Here is a 20,702-nt window from a genome sequence, read left to right on the forward strand (position 1 = left end):
GACTTAGGTGCGCCCGCATAAAGGGAAACAGAGGCCCTGAGTCTGCTCTCTCGGCGTGCAAGGCCCCGCAGCTATCAGACTGGAGAGGCCAGCGGGGCAAGACGCCCAGCGGATCGTCAGCAATGAGGTATAATTGAAAGGATTAACATGAATGCGATGTTTCCCTTCCAAAAATTCGAGGAACGCCACAACGACTCTCATCTGGGCTGGTATGACTCATGTTTTTAATAGAAGAACTTAATTTTCACTTCTGAGGAATTTGGACTCAGGGAAACATTGTCTAAGAAGCGTTCATTTTACTCCAGCGACAGTAAGCCGCGACACCCTGAAAGTAAAAATAAAGGTCCCCAGTCTGTCCCTTGTCTCCCAGAGCTCACTGTGAGCCACAAGAGGGTCCTCCTCGGACCTGCCCTGAACATGAGGTCTCAGGGGAAAGCGTGGGGTCTGAGGTCAGCCAGGCAGGTCCTAACTCAGCGTGGTGGCCTGTGGCCAGGACCTGCCTGTCTCCAGGACACTGCCTGAGCCATGCCCATTCAAAGGGCAGCTGGCAATGCTGCTCAGGGGCCTGGACAGGGCATGTCATGTGAGCAGAACATGAGGCTGTCCACCAGCATGAAGGATGCCAGGGCACAGCTGGGCCGGGCACCTTCTTCCTCATCTGGAAGGCTCCAGATAACGCAGTCCCCAATGCCTCCTGGAGGGGTTCACCCCATCATCTCGACCCTATGGCATCCTCCTCCCAGCAGAGCTGGCTCCCAGGAGACTGAGCCCTAGGACAGACTCCTCCCTCTGCTCAAGGCTGGGTCCTCACACTTGGCGAGGGTCGACAAAACGAAGGCTCAGAGGTCAGAACAACCTGTCGCCATCCCCAGCTGCCCCATTAGTGGAGGTAATGAGACATCACAGGAGCCCCAGCCATGCCCGTCCCATCTCAGATCCCTCCCTACTGGCAGAGTCAGCTCGCCCACCTCCATCTCCCTGCTCTGAGTCTCCACAGAGACCCTGCCTCCCAGGGCCGTCCCAGCCCAGCACCCTCCACTCCAGATTCTGAGGAGTGTCAAGTTTTACATAAAAACTGAACCCGGGCTGAGCATCTGGGGTGCAGACTTCTTGAAGCAACAGTACTAGGCAAGACCGTTTTTCTGCCTCTTTACCTTCCCAGAAGCATCTTCTTACTCAGACGGCACCCAGCAGGTCCCCCGGCACACATGTGTTTCCAGCTGACCCCTGGGTCCTGAGGGGGGACGTGGGATCATGGGGGCCAAGAAGCTGATTCGAGGCACCGCCTCGCCGTGCTGAAGAGCCCCTACAGGTGAGAGTTTCCTAATCGAGCGTGCCAGGAGGGAGGATGTGCCAAAAGATCACTGTCCCTGGGACGCTCGTCGCTGCATCCTGGCAGCTCGGTCACCCGGCCAGCTGTGGCAGGACGTCCCTCCCGACCGCTGCACGCCACTCACCATGGCTTCCACCGGACCCCGCAGCCCCCAGGAGGCCACCCACGACCTCCACCCCCATCCTGCCATGAAGAACAGCTATCCAGATCCCCTCCCCAACTCCTCCCCACCTCTGCTCCGGCCAAGGGAGAGGCACTCATTTATAAGTTGCAGATAATGTCACCCACCATTCATCCAAATGTGTCACTAACATCCCATTAGGCTGTAATTATTTTTTAATTAAAACTAAGAAAACTGGCATGCCTATGCCGACTTTATGCATCTGTTATGGGTTAAAATAGCTTTTAAAAAATGTTTCGGAGACCGCAGTCTATTGTGGCCGCGGCCTCTGCCAAAGAAAACGCAAGCTTGCTTATTTTCTCCATGGGGCGCAACAGCGCCTGTGTGTGCCGGAACAGGATCGGCTGGCCGTGAAAAGAATTCTAAATAAAACACAAACATGGAATTTGGCAACGCCACAGAAGCAAGCTTAAGACTAATTCCAGCATGCGGACGGCTCTCACATAGTAAGTCTGGCTCCAGCATAAATGAAACCAGGCTCTGTAAAATACCAAGTGAGCCGGAGTCTCAGCTTAAAGGGACAGAGCCTGGTTCCAGGTATAAAAGCTTATTAAGCTGGCTTGCGCCGGCTCCATAAATCCATAGGTTATTAGCTGTTTGCTTTCAGCCAATCCCTCCTTAAAGAGATGCATATTAAGAGAGAGAACGACAAATGAAAACCATCACTTTGCACTTGACTTTCAGTGCAGCGGTTCTGGAAATACGGCGCTCATTACCTCAATTAGAGGAGAGACTTTCTGAAACCTCAAATACCCACACACTCGAAGGGGAGGAGGGAAGATGGGTGGAGAGGGAGAGGGGCCACGGGGTGCCAGGTAAGACTGCCCCATCCCTGTTGGAAGGATGAAAAGGACACCGAGAACCAGAGTTGTCAGCAGGCAGGACTCGGCCACAAGGGGAAAAGCCACGTGGAGGCTGGAAAACCTCCACCCAGGGAAACAGCAACAATAATGACTGTGATAGTAATAATTATAGCTATAATGACAATAAAAATGTTAAAGTAATACCTGCCAATACTCACCACCTTGGTACATCAGCTACTGCTGAAGGTGGCGTAATGGAACCAGGAAAGGGTTTCAAGCATGATGAGACCCCTGAGGGCCCTGAAGTCAGACTGCCTCAGTTTCCCAATCTATAAAATGGGAATGGCAGTGCCTTCCTTGCAGAGTTGGGATGAGGGATACTGAGGACGAAGCCCACACAAAATGTTTAGCCAAGTGCTACCTATCCCACTAAGTTGCAGCCCCCTCATTGTACGGACCAGGAAAGTGAGGTTCCTAAGGCTAGGTCACTCACCAAGGTCAAAGAGCTGGTAAGTGTCAGAGCTGGGATTTCAGACCAGCCGCCTAGCTCCAAAGCCAGCAGTCCTCGCACTGGGCTTGTTTTCCAGGACTGTGAACTGGGGTAGACAAGTGGATGTGGCCTCCCCTAGAAGGTAGTGAGAAGACACATTCTTCCCCAGAGAGACATTCGCCCTCAAAACCTCTCAGCAGGCCGCGGTACTGAAAGTCGGCTGCACACCGCAATCTGGGGAGAATTACAAAGTTCAGGGAGGAAAATAATCAAAGGGCCTCTGCCGTAAACACCCTGCACTGGGCAGGGGGGAGGTGACCCTTGCTGTGCCGATAATTCCCCTAGGCCACCACACGTGCACACACAAACACAGACACACAGCAGACACGCTCGAGTTAACACTGACGTGTACAAACACATACCATACACACATGAACACATGCACATGCATGGACCCCCCCACAGACACATGTACAAATACGTGCACACACATATATTCACACGCCCACACACATATGTATGCACGCTCACAAGTACACACACACACAAATACTCACATGTAAACACACAAACACACAGGGCCTTTTATTACGGGGTCTGTGCCAGGCCCAAGGACCCTGGCAGAGGCAATGGGAAAAACCAGGGAGAAAATTACATGAGGCAATGTTTGGCTCCAAATAAAAAAGCCATGGAATGTTTTCCCTCAAGTCCTGGCTATTTCTCGCAGGTCCACTCAGACCGGGATCCTGCGCAGATGGCAAGGCAGCTCAGCCTTGCCCAGAAGGAATTCCCGACCACCATGTCCCCAAGGTGAACCAGCTGCAGTCCTCCCAGGGCTACCAGCCACCTGATCAGGTGTGGCGGGGACACCCCAGGTAACCCACAGGGGCCACAGTCCATCTGCTCGTGGCCACTCCTCAGTGAAATACACGCTTAGCAAAAACAGGGCCCAGGACCGTGTCCTGACCCTCTGACTCCACCCCCTCCCCTGCTCTGTAAGCCTCCGCCGCCTGGCTTGGTGACGTCACACTCCAGTGGGCTCCAAGCTGCTCTTCCTGAAAAGATGCACGTCTTAGAAGATGCAGACTAAAAATACTCCTGGCTTCTCAGAGCCAGTTTACAAAAATAATTATATTTTCTTTAAGAAAATAGATTATAGGCAAGTATGTGTCCAGCTATTTTTAGTTCCTATTCAACTCTGCTAATTTTTTCTCATAATAATCGCCGCAGACTTTTTTTTAAAGCCACCCCCCACCCCGTTAATAATTGTGTTCTGACTTGGCACAGGGGTAGGATTGGTGGGGGGGGGGGAGGGGCACACAACCTTCCATAAACATGGAGATCTGAGCTTTGCCCCAAGGTGACAGCATCTGAAAATCACTGGGACAAGGAACGTCTGGCCATCTTGTTGGAGACCAGCTCAAGCTCAGCCCAGTATTCTTTTGGGTGATCCTCTGTATATACCTTAACCCAAACCTGGGTTGTTCACAGAGGACATCAAACTGGGGTTCCTGCCCTGAAGGGGCCTACAATCCAGCAAGGGGTATGTTGTGGGTTGAAGAGTGCCACACACACACCCCGGAAGCCCCAGGTCCATAACCAAATCCTTGGAATCTATGACTGTGACCGTATTTGGAAAAAGGACAGTGGCAGAGATAATTAAGTTCAGGATTTGAGATAAGATCATTCTAGATTATCCGGGTGAGCTCTAAATGGAATAACCATTGTTCTTGTACTGTGGGAAGAGGACAGGTCCCAAGGATGAGGCCGTGACTACAGATGCAGAGCTAGAAGATGTGGTCACAGCCAAGGCATGCCAGGAGATCACCAGAAGCTGGAGGAGGCCGGTAACAGATTCTCCCCTGGAGCCTCCAGAGGGAGCACAGCCCTGCTGACCCCTTGAGTTTAGACTTGTGGCCTCACGGAACTGTGAGGTGACAGTGGTCATCAGCTGTGGCAGCCCGAGGAACGAATACAGGACAACAGAAATCATAGCCTGACAGAATAATCCTTACTGCAGTCCCACAATTATTTTCCCCCTGGCACAAAGGACCCGAGGTCATGTGGTCACAGAGGCAGACCCTACAGTCCAACTCAGGATGCCCCCTCTCCAATTCCTCCCAGCCTGGCTGGGAAGCCAAGGACGGCATGATAATCCCCAGGGGACAGGGACCCAGAGAGGCTCTGGGAGGGACCCAGAGAGGGGTGGGACCCAGGACACCGGCCGGCTAGCCCTTGCTCACAGGTGTTCTGGCTCTTGAGGACACAGCTCTTTCTGCTAAACCAAGCCCAAACCGTCACCCAAAGGACACAGCAGAAAGGAAAGTGAAAATTGTCCACTTGCAGAATTTTCTTCCCCAAACTCTCAAGCTAGCAAAATGTTCAGCTGACTGCTAAAAACCAGCAGCCTGGGAGACAGGCCGTCGCTGGGAAGCACTTAGGAGAGACGCAAGAGACCCTTACCCCAGGGTGAGACCCGCAAAGGAAACGTCCTGAGTGAGGTGGCCAATGGAGCCCGGCCACAGGCGCCACATCCGAGCTCAGCAGGGGCCAGTTCCCTTCTGGACCCTCATGTGACTGGGGCCAAGTGGTGACCCACATCCCTGAATCTCGGGGGGTCAGGGGAGGATGCGAAGAAACCGGGACTCTGGAGCACTGCGGCAGGAACATAAAATGTGGCTGCTGCTTCGGGAAAGAGGCGGGAGGTTCCTCAATAAGTCAGAACCAGAATTGCCACGTGGTCCAGCCATCCCGCCTCTGGTGTACACCACGAGCACTGAAGGCAGGTCTCAAACCAGTAGCTGCACACCCCTATCCATAGAAGCACGGTTCACAGCGGCCACAGGGTGGGAACAAACAAGTGTGCATCCCAGGACAAATGGACAAACACGACAGCGGTGTACCCACCAGATGGAATATCATTTGACCTTTCCAAGGAAGGGCATCCTGGCACGGGCTACAGCATGCACGAACCTTGAACTCGCTGTGCCCAGTTAAATGAGCCAGTCGCAGGGGGAGAAATATCGTCTGGTGCCACTTCTGTGTGACACCCAGAGGAGTCAAACTCACAGAGACAGGAAGTAGGATGCAGGAAGGGGGAAACAGGGAGTTAGCACTTCGCGGGGACAGAGTTTCAGTTTGGGGAACCCGGAAAGTTCTGGAGATGGACGGTGGTGGCGAGAGCAGAGCACAGCACAGCGGGAAGGTACTTAATGTCACTGAACTGTCACCCAAAAATGGTTGGAAGGGTGACTTTTGTATACTACATCAGGACAAAAAAAAAAAAATCCAAGAGCCCTATCCTCACACCGCGGTGAGAAAGCATCTGTGGAGACGGTGCACGCAGAGCCCAGGGTGCACAGTAGGCCCTCAGGCAATGGCTCCTTTACTATCAAATCAAGACGTGGAGGCACTTGTTAATAAAGCACAAGGAAACTCAAGCGGAGTGTGCATTGGGGGGCAGCCAAGTACAGAACTAAGGGTCAACTTGTGCACCCCATGGGCCTGTCCCATCAGCCATTCCTCACCTCCCATTAACAAAGCAGTAATTAAAAATGTCTGGCTTTATGAAAAGATTCCAAATGCCCCTGTCTCTGCAGGTAGTGGCTCTGTTTTTGCATTAACCTCTTTCAAGAAGTTCTAAGCCCTCTGACTCCTTCCGCTGAAATCAAGTCCTGGCCTTCTATCTTCCAGGGGCGCAGCACCCTGGGATTCAGCCACTCATGCCTCTCCCTCCGGGGCTCCCACTCACACCTGCCAGGTAGAAGGCCAGCAGGAAGGCTGTCCACGAGCCAGAGAGCAAGGTTAGGAGCAGGCTGTATCCCCCAGACCCAAAGAAACCCAGGTTCAAATCCCACCTCTGCTGTCCACCAGCTGCGCGATTTCAGGCACATTCCACCACCTCTCTGGTGTGTCTCCTCGCCTGTGAGCGACAGACTAGGTGACCTCCTAAGAAAGGTGATGGGAGGCCTCAATATCTGGAAGGCCCCTGCAGAGGGCCTGACACACAGTAGGGGCACAGAAATGGTAACATGACTATAACCCGTGGCCCCATTGCCAAGTGTAATGACTGGACCCAGTGGCCCCATTGCCAAGTGTAAGAAAGACACTGGTGTGAGAGTTAGAGCCACGTTGATGCTTCCACGCCCACTGACCACACACCATGGTCACACGCCAGCCCCTAAGGAGGGGCCTGAAGCGATGAGCAGGCAACAGCCCCCCGGTCAAGGTGTGAGGGCAGGCTATGTGTGAAATCCCACCCAGAGGGACCCCTGCCCACCAACAGTTTCTCCCCACTGATTTATGCATTAAATTGGCCAGCCTTGATTATGTTTGGATAAACTATATTTCATGGTTTAGACTATTCGGGTTTGATTGTGAAATATGTACAGCACACAGCGTTGCCCGGCCTTCGGGTTTAAAAAGTCAAGTACATTTTGTTCCCACCATCAAGGAAAAAAAAAAAAAAAAGACAACACCAGGAACACCTCAGGCTTTAAGGAGAACCAAAATATGTTTCTCTCCAGTGCAGAAAAATTGCTTCTACGGGACTCTGTGCAAAAAATGAGGAGGTGGAGCACTGGCCCAGCTCAGTGGGAGGACCATACGACTCTTGATCTCAGGGTTGTGAGTTTAAGCCCTATGTTGAGTGTAGACATTGCTTAAACATGAAATCTTACACACACAAACACACACACACACACACACACACAAAGTGAGGAGGTGACTGAGAGCATTCTGTGTCTCCTCTTTCTCTTGGAGACATGAACTCGACATCTCCTGGGTCTTCACCGTCCACCAGCATTTCCCGAGCCGGTCACTGGAACCCGGAGACACGGGTTTACAGGGACCTGCGATAAGGCTATGATAAGGACACCTACCAGGTCCCTGCCTCCCAGCCAGACCCCAGAAACCCAGTCTGAGGGCAATGAGATGAGAACATCTTCCCTCGTGCCCCAAGCCTCTTCTTTTGTGCCAGAGTTCCCTTTGGTGGACTAAAGGTTGGTTCTCTGGGTCCTCATAAGTCACTCACAACTTGGACCCCACAGGGGCGCCCCGAGCTGGAGGAGGCTCGCCAGGTCAGCGGACTTCTGGCTGACATCCGTATCCACATCTGACACTGGTCACACATTGCAAGAAGCTGTCCAACCTCCGGCCTCACCTTCTCCATCAGGAAAACCTCAGAGGATCTAAAGAACCCTCCCTGCTCCGGGAGGCTCAGTCCTTTCAATTTTCTTCTGCAGAGAAAGCATTCCTGTCCGCCCAGCCACCACGGCAAGAACCCTGCTGAGCTCGTTCCTGGACCCCCGTGTCCTGCCCCAGATTAGGCAGCAGCATGGCTGGTGAACAAAGACCATAGGGACCCTCCCAGGACCATGTCTGAATGTGGTCTGGCTTCCTCGAGTGAGCTGCATTTCCAATGCCCCTGTTTGAGCCATTCTGAGACCAATGGGAAGCAGGAGGGGAGAGCTACAAGTTCTGAGCCCCAAGATCCTCATGAGCAAAAGGGGGGACACCTCTTTTTAGGGGAGTTAAGAGGATGGAGTGGAATGAGCAAAGTGTGCAAAGGACCCAGGACAGTGCTGGCACATAGTAGGCCTGCAGAAAACCCTGGCAAGTCGCAGGAACAGCGATAGTGGAGATTTCCCGGGCAGCAAACTTGCAAAGGGATGGCAGCCAAGTCGTCACCTTCAGGCATCAGGCGGGGGGACCCACGTCTTCTCAAGAGCCCAGCTTCCTCCTCCATGCCTCTCACACCTCCCACCGCCTCTGCTTCCCCGCACGTTGGTGCTCAGCGGTGGCCACCCCGACGCAGTGGCCATTCAGCAGAACCTCCAGTGCAGGGACGATGGGCAGGTACTTCCAGTGTCCCCAGTTCACACGGAAGGAAACTGAGGCTTGGGGAGAGGAGGTGGCCATCCAGAAGTCACAATCATACCCAGGCACGTTGAGGACAGGGACCAAGCACAGTCCCAACTCTGCAGCTTCCCACAGTGCCTCCAGGCCTCTCCCAGCAGCATGTGTCCACAGTGACATTTCGTTTCAAACACGAACCCATCCACAGAGCCCCGGGAAGGGATGGGGCAGCCAATGATCCAAGCACAGCCACGGAACATCTCAAACTGAGGACACACGGAGGCGCGTTCCAACCGCAGATGGCAAAACTGAGGGTCCAAGAAGCTAAACGTGCAGGGCCCCTCCGAGTAAAGACTCAGCTGCCAAATCAGACTGGGCGCTTCACGTGGCTGGAGCCGGAGGCCGAGCCCCCAGCCTGAACTCAGGTGGGGGTGATCCGGCCTGGCGGGCAGAGCCTAAAGGGCACAGGGCCCATGTCACAGTGTCCGTCTCAGCAGCCCCATCTAGATCACAAAGGGGTTGCATGGGATGATCTCCTGAAGCCCCGGCCCTAGGTCATTAGATACGAACTGAAGCCACAGGTCACCTGGAGGGAACCCACTTCTGGGCTACTCCGCCCCACTCCACGTGGAGGGCCCCCAGCCTCCTCCGCCACATTCAGATCCCCTTCAAAGCGGCAGAACACCGGCCGCCTGCCCCGGGATCTCTGATGTCGGTGGCCAGTGCTGGTTCCTCACATCCACTAACTGCTTTAAAGCCCTGCATCCAGCGCTGCATTAAAAATTAATTACACATGCTATTTTATTGCTAGTGCATAATGTAATGAGCACCAGCTGTGCTAAACAGTCAAACTCCTTTTTAAGACAGCTATAAAAAAAAAAAAGGAAGGAAGGAAGAAAAGAAAGAAAGAAAGAAAGAAAGAAAGAAACTGCACTTCCAAATGCCTCTCCTGTCAGAGCAGAAAAACAGCAACATCTTGTACGGATTTGAACAGAATTCTTTGATTTAGCTCTGCCTTCAGAACGTCTGAAGGGCCGGCTCGGAGTGAAACAGAATCTGGCATGGTTGCAGTGGTCTCCTCTCCGGGACATGCTGGGAGCCCTTTTATCCGAGGACAGTCACACTGGTAGGTGCCCCTGCATCCTCCCCACCCCCCAGCAGGCAGCACTGCCCTCCTTCTGGCCCCCTGGAAACACGGCGCCCAGCCCCATGAGTGCTGGAGCAGATGGGACTCCTGGACTGTCGGCTTTCCTGGGGTACTCCCCAAGCCCTGCTGCCCTCTGCCACCTCCAGCAGCCTGGAGAGTCGCTTCCTCTGTCCCGGGGCCCTGGCCGTGCTCGGTGGCCTCTCCCGGTACATCCCTCAATCACGAAAGGAGGCACCTGGGTTCTAAAGACAGGTGGTCCAGAGCGGCCTCTGCAGCCATGTGATACCCCAAAGCCGGCAGACACTGAGCAGAATCCACTGAACAGGCATGCGAGAATCACCCATAGGTGGTAAATGCCGGACCACCAGCCCCCTTGGCAATGTAGACATCGCGAGGTGTACAGATGACTCTTTAAATTTTTAATGACTCTCCTGAGAGCGCTTTTCCTCCAGTGAGCCAACCCCCACTGACACTGGAACCTGGTCAGCCCCAAAAGACTCACAGCAAACATGACTTGGCCGAGGGAATCACGGGAGCACGTCTTGAGCCTTCCCCAGACCAAGGGCTTCTGTCCACACACGTTCATCCACACTCAGTTCGCTTCTTCCCGCTGCCCATACTCACTCCTCCCTCTAGAGTCTCCACGGAGGCTCTCAGGCCCTACTGGGGAGCCCCTGCCTCTCGGGCAGCATCACCCTTTGGCTTCCCGCTGATCCTCCAGTGTTAATCAAACCCAGTTCAGAATGAAACTACAGCGTGCTTCTTGTTCTGGTATGAAATGTGCAAAGCACAGACCATATCATTAACATAAAACTTCCAGAAATAAGGCCACTTTCCAGACAGACTGTATTAATTGCATCAAGGTTCTACAGCTGGGGTGGTCTAATCCACAGTGTCCCACTGGATGGCTCCGGTTATAAAAACCAACACAAACGAACACTGGGATATAATTGAAGGAGGAGAACACGATAGATTCTACTGTTACACCCTACTATTTACTCACAGGTATTCTTTTATCTTTATTGTCCCTTTAACCCATGCCAAGAAACCCCAGACTAGTTAAATAACACAGCAAGCAATTTCAGTAGAAAAGTAAATTGAATTTAACTTTACAAGATTGCCCTGTGATTTCAGCATCTACTAATGACTGCAACTGACTCCTTCTATTAAATCCAAACACTTCCACTTCCCCGAGCTGGGATCCTGTGTGTTCTTGCGTGAGACCTTGAACTTCACCGAGCACATGTATTAATCACAGGAGCTGATGACCATTTGTGGCTTTTAAATATGCAATGAAGTTTCTAGGTTCCTTTTCCACCTCACAATGCCGGCACATGATCTGAGCCAGCCAAGAGGCTGAATGCCTTTAAGAATGGAACCTGGAGATCCAGCCTGATGTAAAATTTCAGACATGCAACTGTGTCTTCTGCACAAGCAGGAGTCAGAACTTCTACAGGGCTCACTCAGCATGAGGCTCGGGTCACAGAACCTAGAGATGTATAACCTCATTCGATCCTCAAAACAAGCTTTCAAGGCATGAACTATCACCGCTCCCAGTTTATAGGTGGGAAAACTGAGGAATAGGGAGGAAAACGGCTTGCCCAAGGTCACAAAACCATTCGGAACAGCACCCTTCACTCGGGCAGGGGATGCTGACAGTCATGGAAACCCTGGAAGGGGAAACGGTTCAGAGGAGCTTTCCAAGACCCAGATGTTTCCGAACCAGCCTCCGAACACACCACCCCTACTCTGGGGACCTGAGCCAAGTCACGTGCCCAGTCATCCACAGCAGCCAGTAACTGAAACACATCAACATCATCTGTTCTAGAAGTCAAATGTGAAGCCTCATTTTTAAACATCACGTATGTATCACATGATACACACGTCCGAGGGACAATGGCTCCTTCAAGGTCACCAGCCAGGTGGAGTGAGGGCCAGGACCACAACCCAAGCTTCTCCACTCCACTGGTGCCCTGGAGAGGTCCCTACATGAAATTTCTCAGGGAAGAAACTTCGGTTTCCAGGAACGCCCAGACTCAAAGCCCTCCCAATATCTCAGCAGCAAAGAAGAGCCCCAGTCCCTCCTCCCCACCATGACCATCAGGAGGTCAGCGGTGGAGGGCCCGGGAGGCAGGGCTGTTGGGGACACTGCCAGCCAGAGCGGGACACAAACACACACACAAACCTGTGTGGCTTGCTCGCCCATAAAATCACATCCTTCTATAAATAACTGTGAATGCCTTCACGGGCATGCAATTAACCTGTGTGAAACATGGTTACTCCGGGGTTTTCCGTATTAATTTGAAGAGATAGGTTCAGTGCATCCTGATCTGAAAAGAGACAAAACAAAGTAAGGATGGTGGCCCCTCTCCGTCTTTACAGAGGACTGCTTCTTCCTAACGGGTTACTGCGAATTCAATGACTCCATTCCAACTACTAATTAAACAGGCACTAAAAACACTTCAGCAAACAGCCCAGTGCCAGAGACAGAAGCCACAAAGGGACAAAAACCTCCAGAACAGGGTATCTTCAGGTATGGAAACTGATTGGAAAGTACGGGGCAGGCAAATTAACCGGGATCCAACAGTGAAAGAGGACAGCGCCAGAAATCACGGCCCGGCGTCACAGGCCCAAGAGCAGTCTCCAAGGAAGGTTGGGAAGGGTGGTCTCAGAGACCCCAAGAACAGACCCCACCCTGCCTTGATGCCCTCCCTGGGCACTAGGGAGGCCCCTGGGGGCTGCTCACAGATTCTATGCCCTCATGGCATCAAGTTCTAAAACCTTAGAGGGCCTCTAAACCAGATGAGCCAATGGGAGAGGCGAAGCAGGTTTCGGATGACCAGCCAGGGTCAAACCCACCTCTGCCCTTCCATCCCCTTCCAAGAATGGTCTCCGCGGGTCCCCATTCCCGCTCTCCCCGTCTCCACCCCTGCAAGCTGCAGGAGGGCCAGACCCGCTGTGCCTGACTCCACCTTGGTTTGCACAACGCCAAAGTCATGAAAGAATGACTGAATGCGGGCTATGAGAACTCCCCATCTCCAAGCCTCACTTTCTCATCTGCAAAGTGGGGAGAAGAGAACCTACCTCCTAAGGTCACTACGGGAATTAAATTCAAGAATGCACACCGAAAGTCCCGTGCAATCCTGCACACGGGATAGGCCCTCCACATGTGGTCCCTTGAAAGAAGGGGGTGGCGCTGTGGCTGAGGGCAGACATGCGGCTACCAGAGCCAACAGAGGGTTAAGTGAAGCCCCGGGCGCACCTCCGCCAGGGGGATCGTGTTTCTGTACCACAGAACTTGCCTGAGTCTAGTCAGAAACACTCAGGCTGATCGTTGAGAGCACGACCCCCCGGGCGGCTGCAGGAGGCTGCAGAACTCATTACAGGAAGCTCTGAGAGCAGGGCAAAGCACCCCGACGAAGTAGGCACCCCTCGCTCAGCAAGCAGACATCACAGCGCAGCCCTATAGAGCTGGGATGGGAGCTCTGGTCACTCCAGACACTCGGGCGGCCTGGGGCAGGGAGCCGGCCACTTTGCTGGCGGGGCCGACTCCCTCCTGGACAGTTTCAGTCTTTGCTTTGTGCATTCAAGGCATGAGCCCAGGACTATGATGCCACCATACACCACAGCGGGAGCTGCTGAAGGCTGCAGTCCACCTGGCCAGCAGGAAGGCCTGCGAGGCTCTGGCCCCCGCAGAGCTGACGGTCTCTACCAGGGACCGTCCGTCGGACAGCTTCAATTAAAGCAAAACTGTCCCAGAAAAATGGTTTTCCCTTCACTACCCGAATCAAAAGAAAGCCTGCAACAGGCCCCGTGACAAAGCCGGGACAGACTGAATGCGCCCCAGGACTGCACAGCCCCCCACCTCTTTTCCTGACTGCGCCCGGAAACCAGACCTGGGGCGCTCATCCCCGCCTGTGTCTGTGTCAGCATGCCAGCACCAGGGCCTCAGGGGGAGAGGCTGGGATGGGAGGCCGGTGCCCACAAACTCCAGGGACCCCAGGCCCCAGCAGGAGTTGGGTTGTTTTTGGAGAGAGAGGTGGGGGGCGTTGTGCGGTGGCTGCCCGTGCGTCTGCCTGTACGAAGGCCAAACACACAGACCTGCCAGGGGGCACACGGTGGGGACATGCATGGCCCCAGCCCACAGGCACCCCGCAAGGCTTCACCCCCTCCCATGGCCACAGCTGAAAGTCTCCTTCAGAGCGACTCTTTTTGTTTCAAAGTTAATAGGCAACACATTCTGGCAAAGAGAAACTTGGCATTTTGGACGGCTCCGGCTATGTGCACAGGAGGCCGGGGAGTCTCCCCCCAGTGCTGTTTGTAGGGTGGGGGGCAGTGACTGGGGCGGGGAGGAGACGGCAGTGGTGAGGGCAGGAGAAAACTTCAGATGTTAAGTGTTATCCAATCAAGCTTCAGCCAAACAGCCCAAAGACATGAACTTTGGAAGCTGCGGGAATGCATTCTGGGAGTGAGACACTCTGAACGGGCAGACGTGTTGGGGGACCTCCTGACCAATGGGGACAGGGGCACAATGACGTGCTTCCCCACTTCCCCTGCGCCCCCCAAAATGCCTTTAGGGGTGGGACTGCACATCCTCCCTGGGGCCCCACCTCGCCCGGCCCACCTGGGAGAGGCAGCCGCCAGCCTGGCCCAGGGCACACCCCGCCATCCCTGGGAGCCCGCCCTCCCCACCGCGGCCGTCTGTTACCTGACAACTGACACTGGCATCCAAAGGGAGCCTCCGTCTGACCCTCACCCTGAGTCCCGTCACCCGAGACCGGGCGCGCGCTGCAGCACGGCAGGGGGAAGCAGGGCGGCAGAGCGCCCAGGGTGCGCAGAGGTGGAGTGATCACGGATGAGTGAGGGTGGGAGGAGGCAGCTATGGGGGCCGTCGCTGACAGCTGGGCAGGCCTGCACGGCCCTGGAGAAAAAACAATAAAAAAGACTGGTCAGTCGGGCCCTGGACCATACAAGGGACCCGGGGTGTGGGACAGGGGCCCGGGGCAGAGGGCTGCAGGCCACCCTTCCAGAAAGGGAGGCCGCAGGGTGCCTGGCCCTGCAGGAAGGTGACCAGGCACAGGCAGGGGGCAAGAGGCCAAGGAAGTGGGTGGGGGGGCCTCGTGGGCTCCTCCTTCCACAGCTGCCAGGATGGGCTGTCTTGGGACCAGACTCCCATCCCTGGGGGGCCCAAAAGAGGTTGTCAGAGCCCTTGTACCTGGGAAGCCCACCCACCCACCACGTGGAGGTTTCCGGAGGGTTCCGGAGCTGGCTCCCTTTGGGGATTCATTCCCAAAAACCTGGGCCACCCCCCTCTGGAGGAGCTGGGAAGCTCCAAGCCACCACTGTCTGCTCTATCAGGACAGGCTGCTGGTACAGGCCATGGACACCTCAGTCTACCTCTGAGCACCTGGGCACTGGTTAACCTGCAGGCCTGGAGAATGGCCAGCTGGTGTCTCTCTCCAGCCCACGGTCATCCTCAGCAGCCTGAGCTTCAAGCACACAGCATACAAGCCCCAAGGCCATTCGGAAGGCTTTGAACGCCCCCCCTCCCCAAGAAAATCCTGGCACTGCCCAGCACCCGTCCTCACGCCTTGGGCCTGCTGGGGGCGCCTCCCCCATCTGACAGCCAGGACGCAGGGCCTGGAGCTCTCTTGCCTCTGCCCAGCCCCATGGCTCGCCCCGACTCCCCGGCAAGGCCTGCGTTTGATTTGGCCGTTTATCTTAAATGGCTAAGAGACCACCAGGGCAAAAATCTGTGTGAAGCCCTTGCCAAAACCACAAGTGAAGAAGTCCAAATTCCCTGGGTAAATAATTGAGCGGGGAAGCATCAGAGAGACAAAAAGAAAACACCAACAAGATGAGGGCAGCTGGGCCCCCGGCCGGCTCTGCCAAGGAGGCCACCCGACGCCGCTCACCATCCCACACGGGCCTGCAGAGAGGGGGTCTGCCCACCTCGGGGCCCCACATGGGATTCCCCCACCCAGGAGAGCCACAGGGCACCACGAGCCCACTTCCAGCCAGGATCCTGTCAGACACCCTCCTGAGTGAGCCTTCCAACATGCCCAGGGCACAGGGCCTGGGAGACCCACTGCACAGACCGGCAAACTGATAACAGGCCCGCTGCCCCACCAAATCCGGGCCACCTGGCTCCAGAACCAGGGCTCGTCCGCTCCGGTACTGCCTCTACAAACCGTGTGCAATCCAGGACCTTTGAGAAGACTGCAAACGTCCTGCCGAGAAGCCAAAGCCACGTGGACTCCTCAACACGACTAAAGACCTCGTACGAGGTGAGGCTCAGGGCCCGGGGCATGGCCGAGCCCATGACAGCCCCAGAAGGGAGGGGCTGACGTCATGCCGCTCCAGCCACAGACGCAGTGCTGGCCTCCACGTAAAGTCGGCACCTGAAGCCAGGTTCCCCCACCTCCTCCCGGAAGCCTGCCCTGGCCAGTCCTCGCCTAAGCCCCTGCCCCAGCACTGGACACTGCACACGCCATCCTGTCTGCCTCCCCCGCCTTCACACCGCAGAAGCCTCCCAACACGGCTCTGTGCCAAGCACCTAGCATAGCACCACAAGAGGCCAATGCCTCACTCAGCTGAGAAAACCAGCCCCCATCCCACAGAGGCTACTGAGGCTCACAGAGATCTGGGACTTGAACCCAGTTGAGTCTCCAAAGCCTGGATATGCCGTGGCTCTCCCTCGGCCTGCAGCTAGGGTGGAGGGACCAGGGTGCCTCGGGATGCTGAGGAAAAGGGCCATGTGGGGTGGAGGGAAGCCAGAGGGTCCTTGGGCTCGCTCGGGCCATGGGAGACTGAAAAGAGCAAATCCAGGCCCCCAGGTTCTGGGTGAAACCATAACACAGACACCACCCTTTACCATGGCTGAGTAAGAGAGACAGGAGCGCCCAGGACTGCCCAAGTAGAAAGGGAGCAGAACCTAGGTCACCAAGGTTGGGAGAAAGGACCTAAGGGCAGGTCCAGCCATACCTCTCTCCTTCTAGAAAGGTCAGGCTTAGACCAGAGTCTTTAAAGGCAAAGTCATGTCCCCACTTACATAGGGATGCAGGGCCAAGCTGCCCCCTGGAGGGGCTTCCATACGCCTCGTTAAGAATTCCAACCTCGGGGGCGCCTGGGTGGCTCAGTGGGTTAAGCCGCTGCCTTCGGCTCAGGTCATGATCTCAGGGTCCTGGGATCGAGTCCCACATCGGGCTCTCTGCTCAGCAGGAAGCCTGCTTCCCTCTCTCTCTCTCTCTCTGCCTTCCTCTCTGTCTACTTGTGATCTCTCTCTGTCAAATAAATAAATAAAATCTTAAAAAAAAAAAAAAAAAAGAATTCCAACCTCGGGCGCCTGGGTGGCTCAGTGGGTTAAGCCGCTGCCTTCGGCTCAGGTCATGATCTCAGGGTCCTGGGATTGAGTCCCGCATCGGGTTCTCTGCTCGGCAGAGATCCTGCTTCCCTCTCTCTCTCTCTGACTGCCTCTCCATCTACTTGTGATCTCTCTCCGTCAAATAAATAAATAAAATCTTTAAAAAAAAAAAAAAAAAAAAGAATTCCAACCTCACTGAAGACCACCTGTTCCAAGAGCTAGCTCAATGGAGACAGGGGAGGGAACAACAAGAGTGAGTGTCTTCTAATCCAAGCTGCCCACAGAGAACACTCCAGTTGCTCTCAGAAGACCCCTGCCCTGAGGGAATCCCTGTCCCCAGCCCCAGAAGCTTAACTCAAGGGTGAGCTCCAGAAAAGCCTCTCCTGAAGCTAGAGTAAACGCAGAAGGCAATGCTAGAAGTCACCCACTGTTTGACCACAGGAAATGTCCAGCGTTGGCAAGTCCATAGAGACAGGAGAAGGCAGACAAGTGGTTTCAGAGGCCGGGGGTACAGGAGTGAAGGCTAATGGGGACACAGTTTCTTCCTGGGGCCATGAGAATGTTCTGGAATTAGACAGTGGTGGTGATGGTTGCACAACATTGTGAAGACGCCCAAAACATGGGCACCTGAGTGGCTCAGTCGCTAAGCATCTGCCTTTGGCTCAGGTCATGATTCCAGTGTCCTGGGATTGAGCCCCCGAATCAGGCTCCCTGCACAGCAAGAAGCCTGCTTCTCCCTCTCCCTCTGATGCTCCCTCCTGCTTGTGCGCTCACACTCTATCTCTCTCAAAAAAATAAAATCTTAAAAAAAAAAAAAAAAAAACACCCAAAACCACTAACTGTCCACCTTAAAGTGATTAAAAGAGCAAAGTCCAAGGTGAGGACTGTCTGGTCTCAGCAGCCATCCCAGTCCACCTCCCCAGCCCTTGCCCACCCTCCAGGAAGGAGGCCTGCACTCAAACACAGGCAGGAAATCCAGAACACACTCGACAGAGCCCTCGAGGCCTGGTGACAACAGACTGACACACACACAGGAAGTCGGAGCTCAGACGCAGGCCTGGAGCAGAGGCCTGGGCCCAATCCCCTCGGCCATTTCTTGGCCATGTGACCTGGGGTGAGTCACTCGCTCAGAGCCCCGCCCTTCAAGGAAGGTCAGGACAAGCCTGGCCAGAGCCTGGCTTCCAGTGAACACTCACTGAATGGCCACTACTGTCCATTTATTTTCCACTCTAGAACCATACGTGCCCCCCCACAGCCTGGCACGGAATGTCCGTCGGGTGCTGTGGGCTGCAGAAGGCACCCGACAAAGCCCCGCAAGACACTCTTTTTAAAGGGTTTCTTCTGCGGTCTAGCTGGGTCCCCTCTGGAACTGGAACAGCACCCAAGGTATGCGGCAGAGGGACACCAAGACGCCATCTCAGCTTTACGCAGGATCCAGGCGGCTTAAACATAAGATCCTGGCCAGCCCGACTCCTTACCGCGGAAGCCGGCTTCCATGAGGGGGAAAGGAACAATGAGCACGGAGATCCTATCATTTTAAGGCCAGGAGCCTTTCCAGGAGTAGGTGCTATGACCCTCCCCCGCCACCAGTGACGAAACTGAGGCTCGAAGAGGTTAGGACATCGCTCTAGGCCACCTGTACAGAGAGGCACAAAAGAGTCCAAAAATACGATCCCTAAAATGTTTCTTAAGCCCCAAATCAGGTACAAGGCAGTTTTTACTGCCTCCATGCTGAGGGTGTCTGGAACCTGTCTCCCTTCTAGAGGGGCCCCGCAGATGTTCCTGCTTCATCCTCACACATGCGCACTACCCTGAGGGCACGCCCACACCCACCGGAGTGTAGACACAAAAAACTGCGCCTGGAAAAACCCCAGCCTGGCGGTGAGGGGAACGTGCACCTTTCCCAGAGCTGGGTCCTGGGCGCCCCTCCCGCAGGGGAGGGTTACGGGTTCCGAGCTGGCGAGAGGAGCTCTGGAGTACACTGTACTGAAGATGTAGATTTTTCTCCCTACTGGTGCTTTTCAATTGATACATTTTTTAAGCCAAGAACTCCTACTGATAGTGCAAAAATGAGTCATAGATCAAGGAGGGAGACAGACAGGGAGCGAGCGCTTGTGAGTGAGGGCCACTGGCAAGGAAACCTGACAATCCCCGCGCCCCCTCCCCCCATGCCAAGACATTAATTCTCACAAGTCGGAGAAAATTACTATGCATGAATGCAAAAAGCATGATCAGGAGTAATTAACATGGCTTCATATGCAAATTTTATTAATGCAGAAGTACAAAGTCATTATGCAAATGAAACTTACGTCAACTCTCTTGACAAATATTCATCTCTGAGGCTCAAGTTTCTCCCTTTTTATTTATTTATTTAATTCTTCTCTCCCCCACCCTTTTTTCCCGGGTCCTTTTTTTTTTTAAGAGGGTGGGGGCGTGGGTTAGGGCTGGTGACCGCTTCAGCAGCAGCAAGCCATGAGGACTGTTTGACAAGTTTGCAAAGTTGTTTTTCAACCAGAGAAATTTATTCTTGCATTGTTGATTTTTTTTTTTTTTTTGGTTGTTGGCAGGTACAAGACAGCTCATAGGAGAAGAGGAAAAAAATTAAAAAAAATTAAAAAATAAAAAAAGCTCTGGGCAGCAGGCAGCCAATCAAAACGCCAGAGCCTGTAATGAGGGCGATTGATGGCTGTTTGGCTTTTACTGCAGGGTAATGAACTAGAATCCAGTCTGAGGAGGGGGGAAAATATGAATATTCATGAGACTGTGCTCCTGCCTTTGATGATTAAAGAAATTTTTAATATTCAAATAAGCGCTTGCCAAGTGATTAACAAAGAACATGCACGCAGAAATATGGAAATGGGAGCCGGGAAAGATTTGAGAGGCGAACAGACTGCTGGAAAGGCAGCCCCAAATTTCATAAACAAGATCGGCAGATAACCCAATTCGCACACGGGCAAATAAAAACATTTCTTTCGGATCGCTTAAATATTTTGCCAGCTACTTTGTCTTAAGGATGATAAAAATGCTATGTATTAAGGGGGAGGGGGAGGGACAGAGGAACCGCCTGAAGTCAGACACACTGCTTGTGCTTAAGAATCTATCCCGATTCTAGCCCCCCTCCCCCAAGCCCGACAGGAAATCAGGACTCTTTTTCCGGTTTGTTAGAGAGAGAGGATGGAGGGAAGCCAGCTCAGACTTGAAAACTCAGGGCTGGAGGTTCAGGTCATATTGCTTCTAGGCTGACCTACGGCCCAAAGACAGGGGACTAGGCTGTCTTTGACTTGAGCCCTCCAACCTAGAGAGCTCAGGGCCTCCTCTGGACTCAGGCCCCCGTCAAAACACTGAAAGACGGGGGCCACAGAGAATAAAGGGGGCACACACATCTCGAGAAGTTGAAAGGCCTCAGATTTCCACACGGGGTCTGGCCCAGGCATCTTCGGGGCCACCGAGGAGGGGGTTCCAGCGATTCCACAGGCTTCATTAGCTGTGAGCTAGGGCCGCACGTTCATACTCTAACAGCTCCACCATG

At 54.1% G+C, this 20,702-nt stretch overlaps 1 protein-coding gene across 4 annotated transcripts in view; it reads right to left on the reverse strand.

Annotated features, from left to right (window-relative positions):
* The window catches only part of BCL11B (BCL11 transcription factor B), a 94,812-nt gene that overhangs the window by 40,174 nt on the left and 33,936 nt on the right, over window positions 1-20,702 (reverse strand). For 2 of the 4 annotated variants that reach the window (XM_047738533.1, XM_047738532.1), the window contains exon 3: window positions 14,519-14,731. The exons of the other annotated variants lie outside the window; for them this stretch is intronic. In XM_047738533.1, the coding sequence (XP_047594489.1) occupies window positions 14,519-14,731 (213 nt within the window). The remainder of the gene's footprint in view (window positions 1-14,518; window positions 14,732-20,702) is intronic. 4 annotated transcript variants of the gene reach the window in all.

Source organism: Lutra lutra, chromosome 7, assembly GCF_902655055.1.
Source record: "Lutra lutra chromosome 7, mLutLut1.2, whole genome shotgun sequence".
Taxonomy (NCBI): domain Eukaryota; kingdom Metazoa; phylum Chordata; class Mammalia; order Carnivora; family Mustelidae; genus Lutra; species Lutra lutra.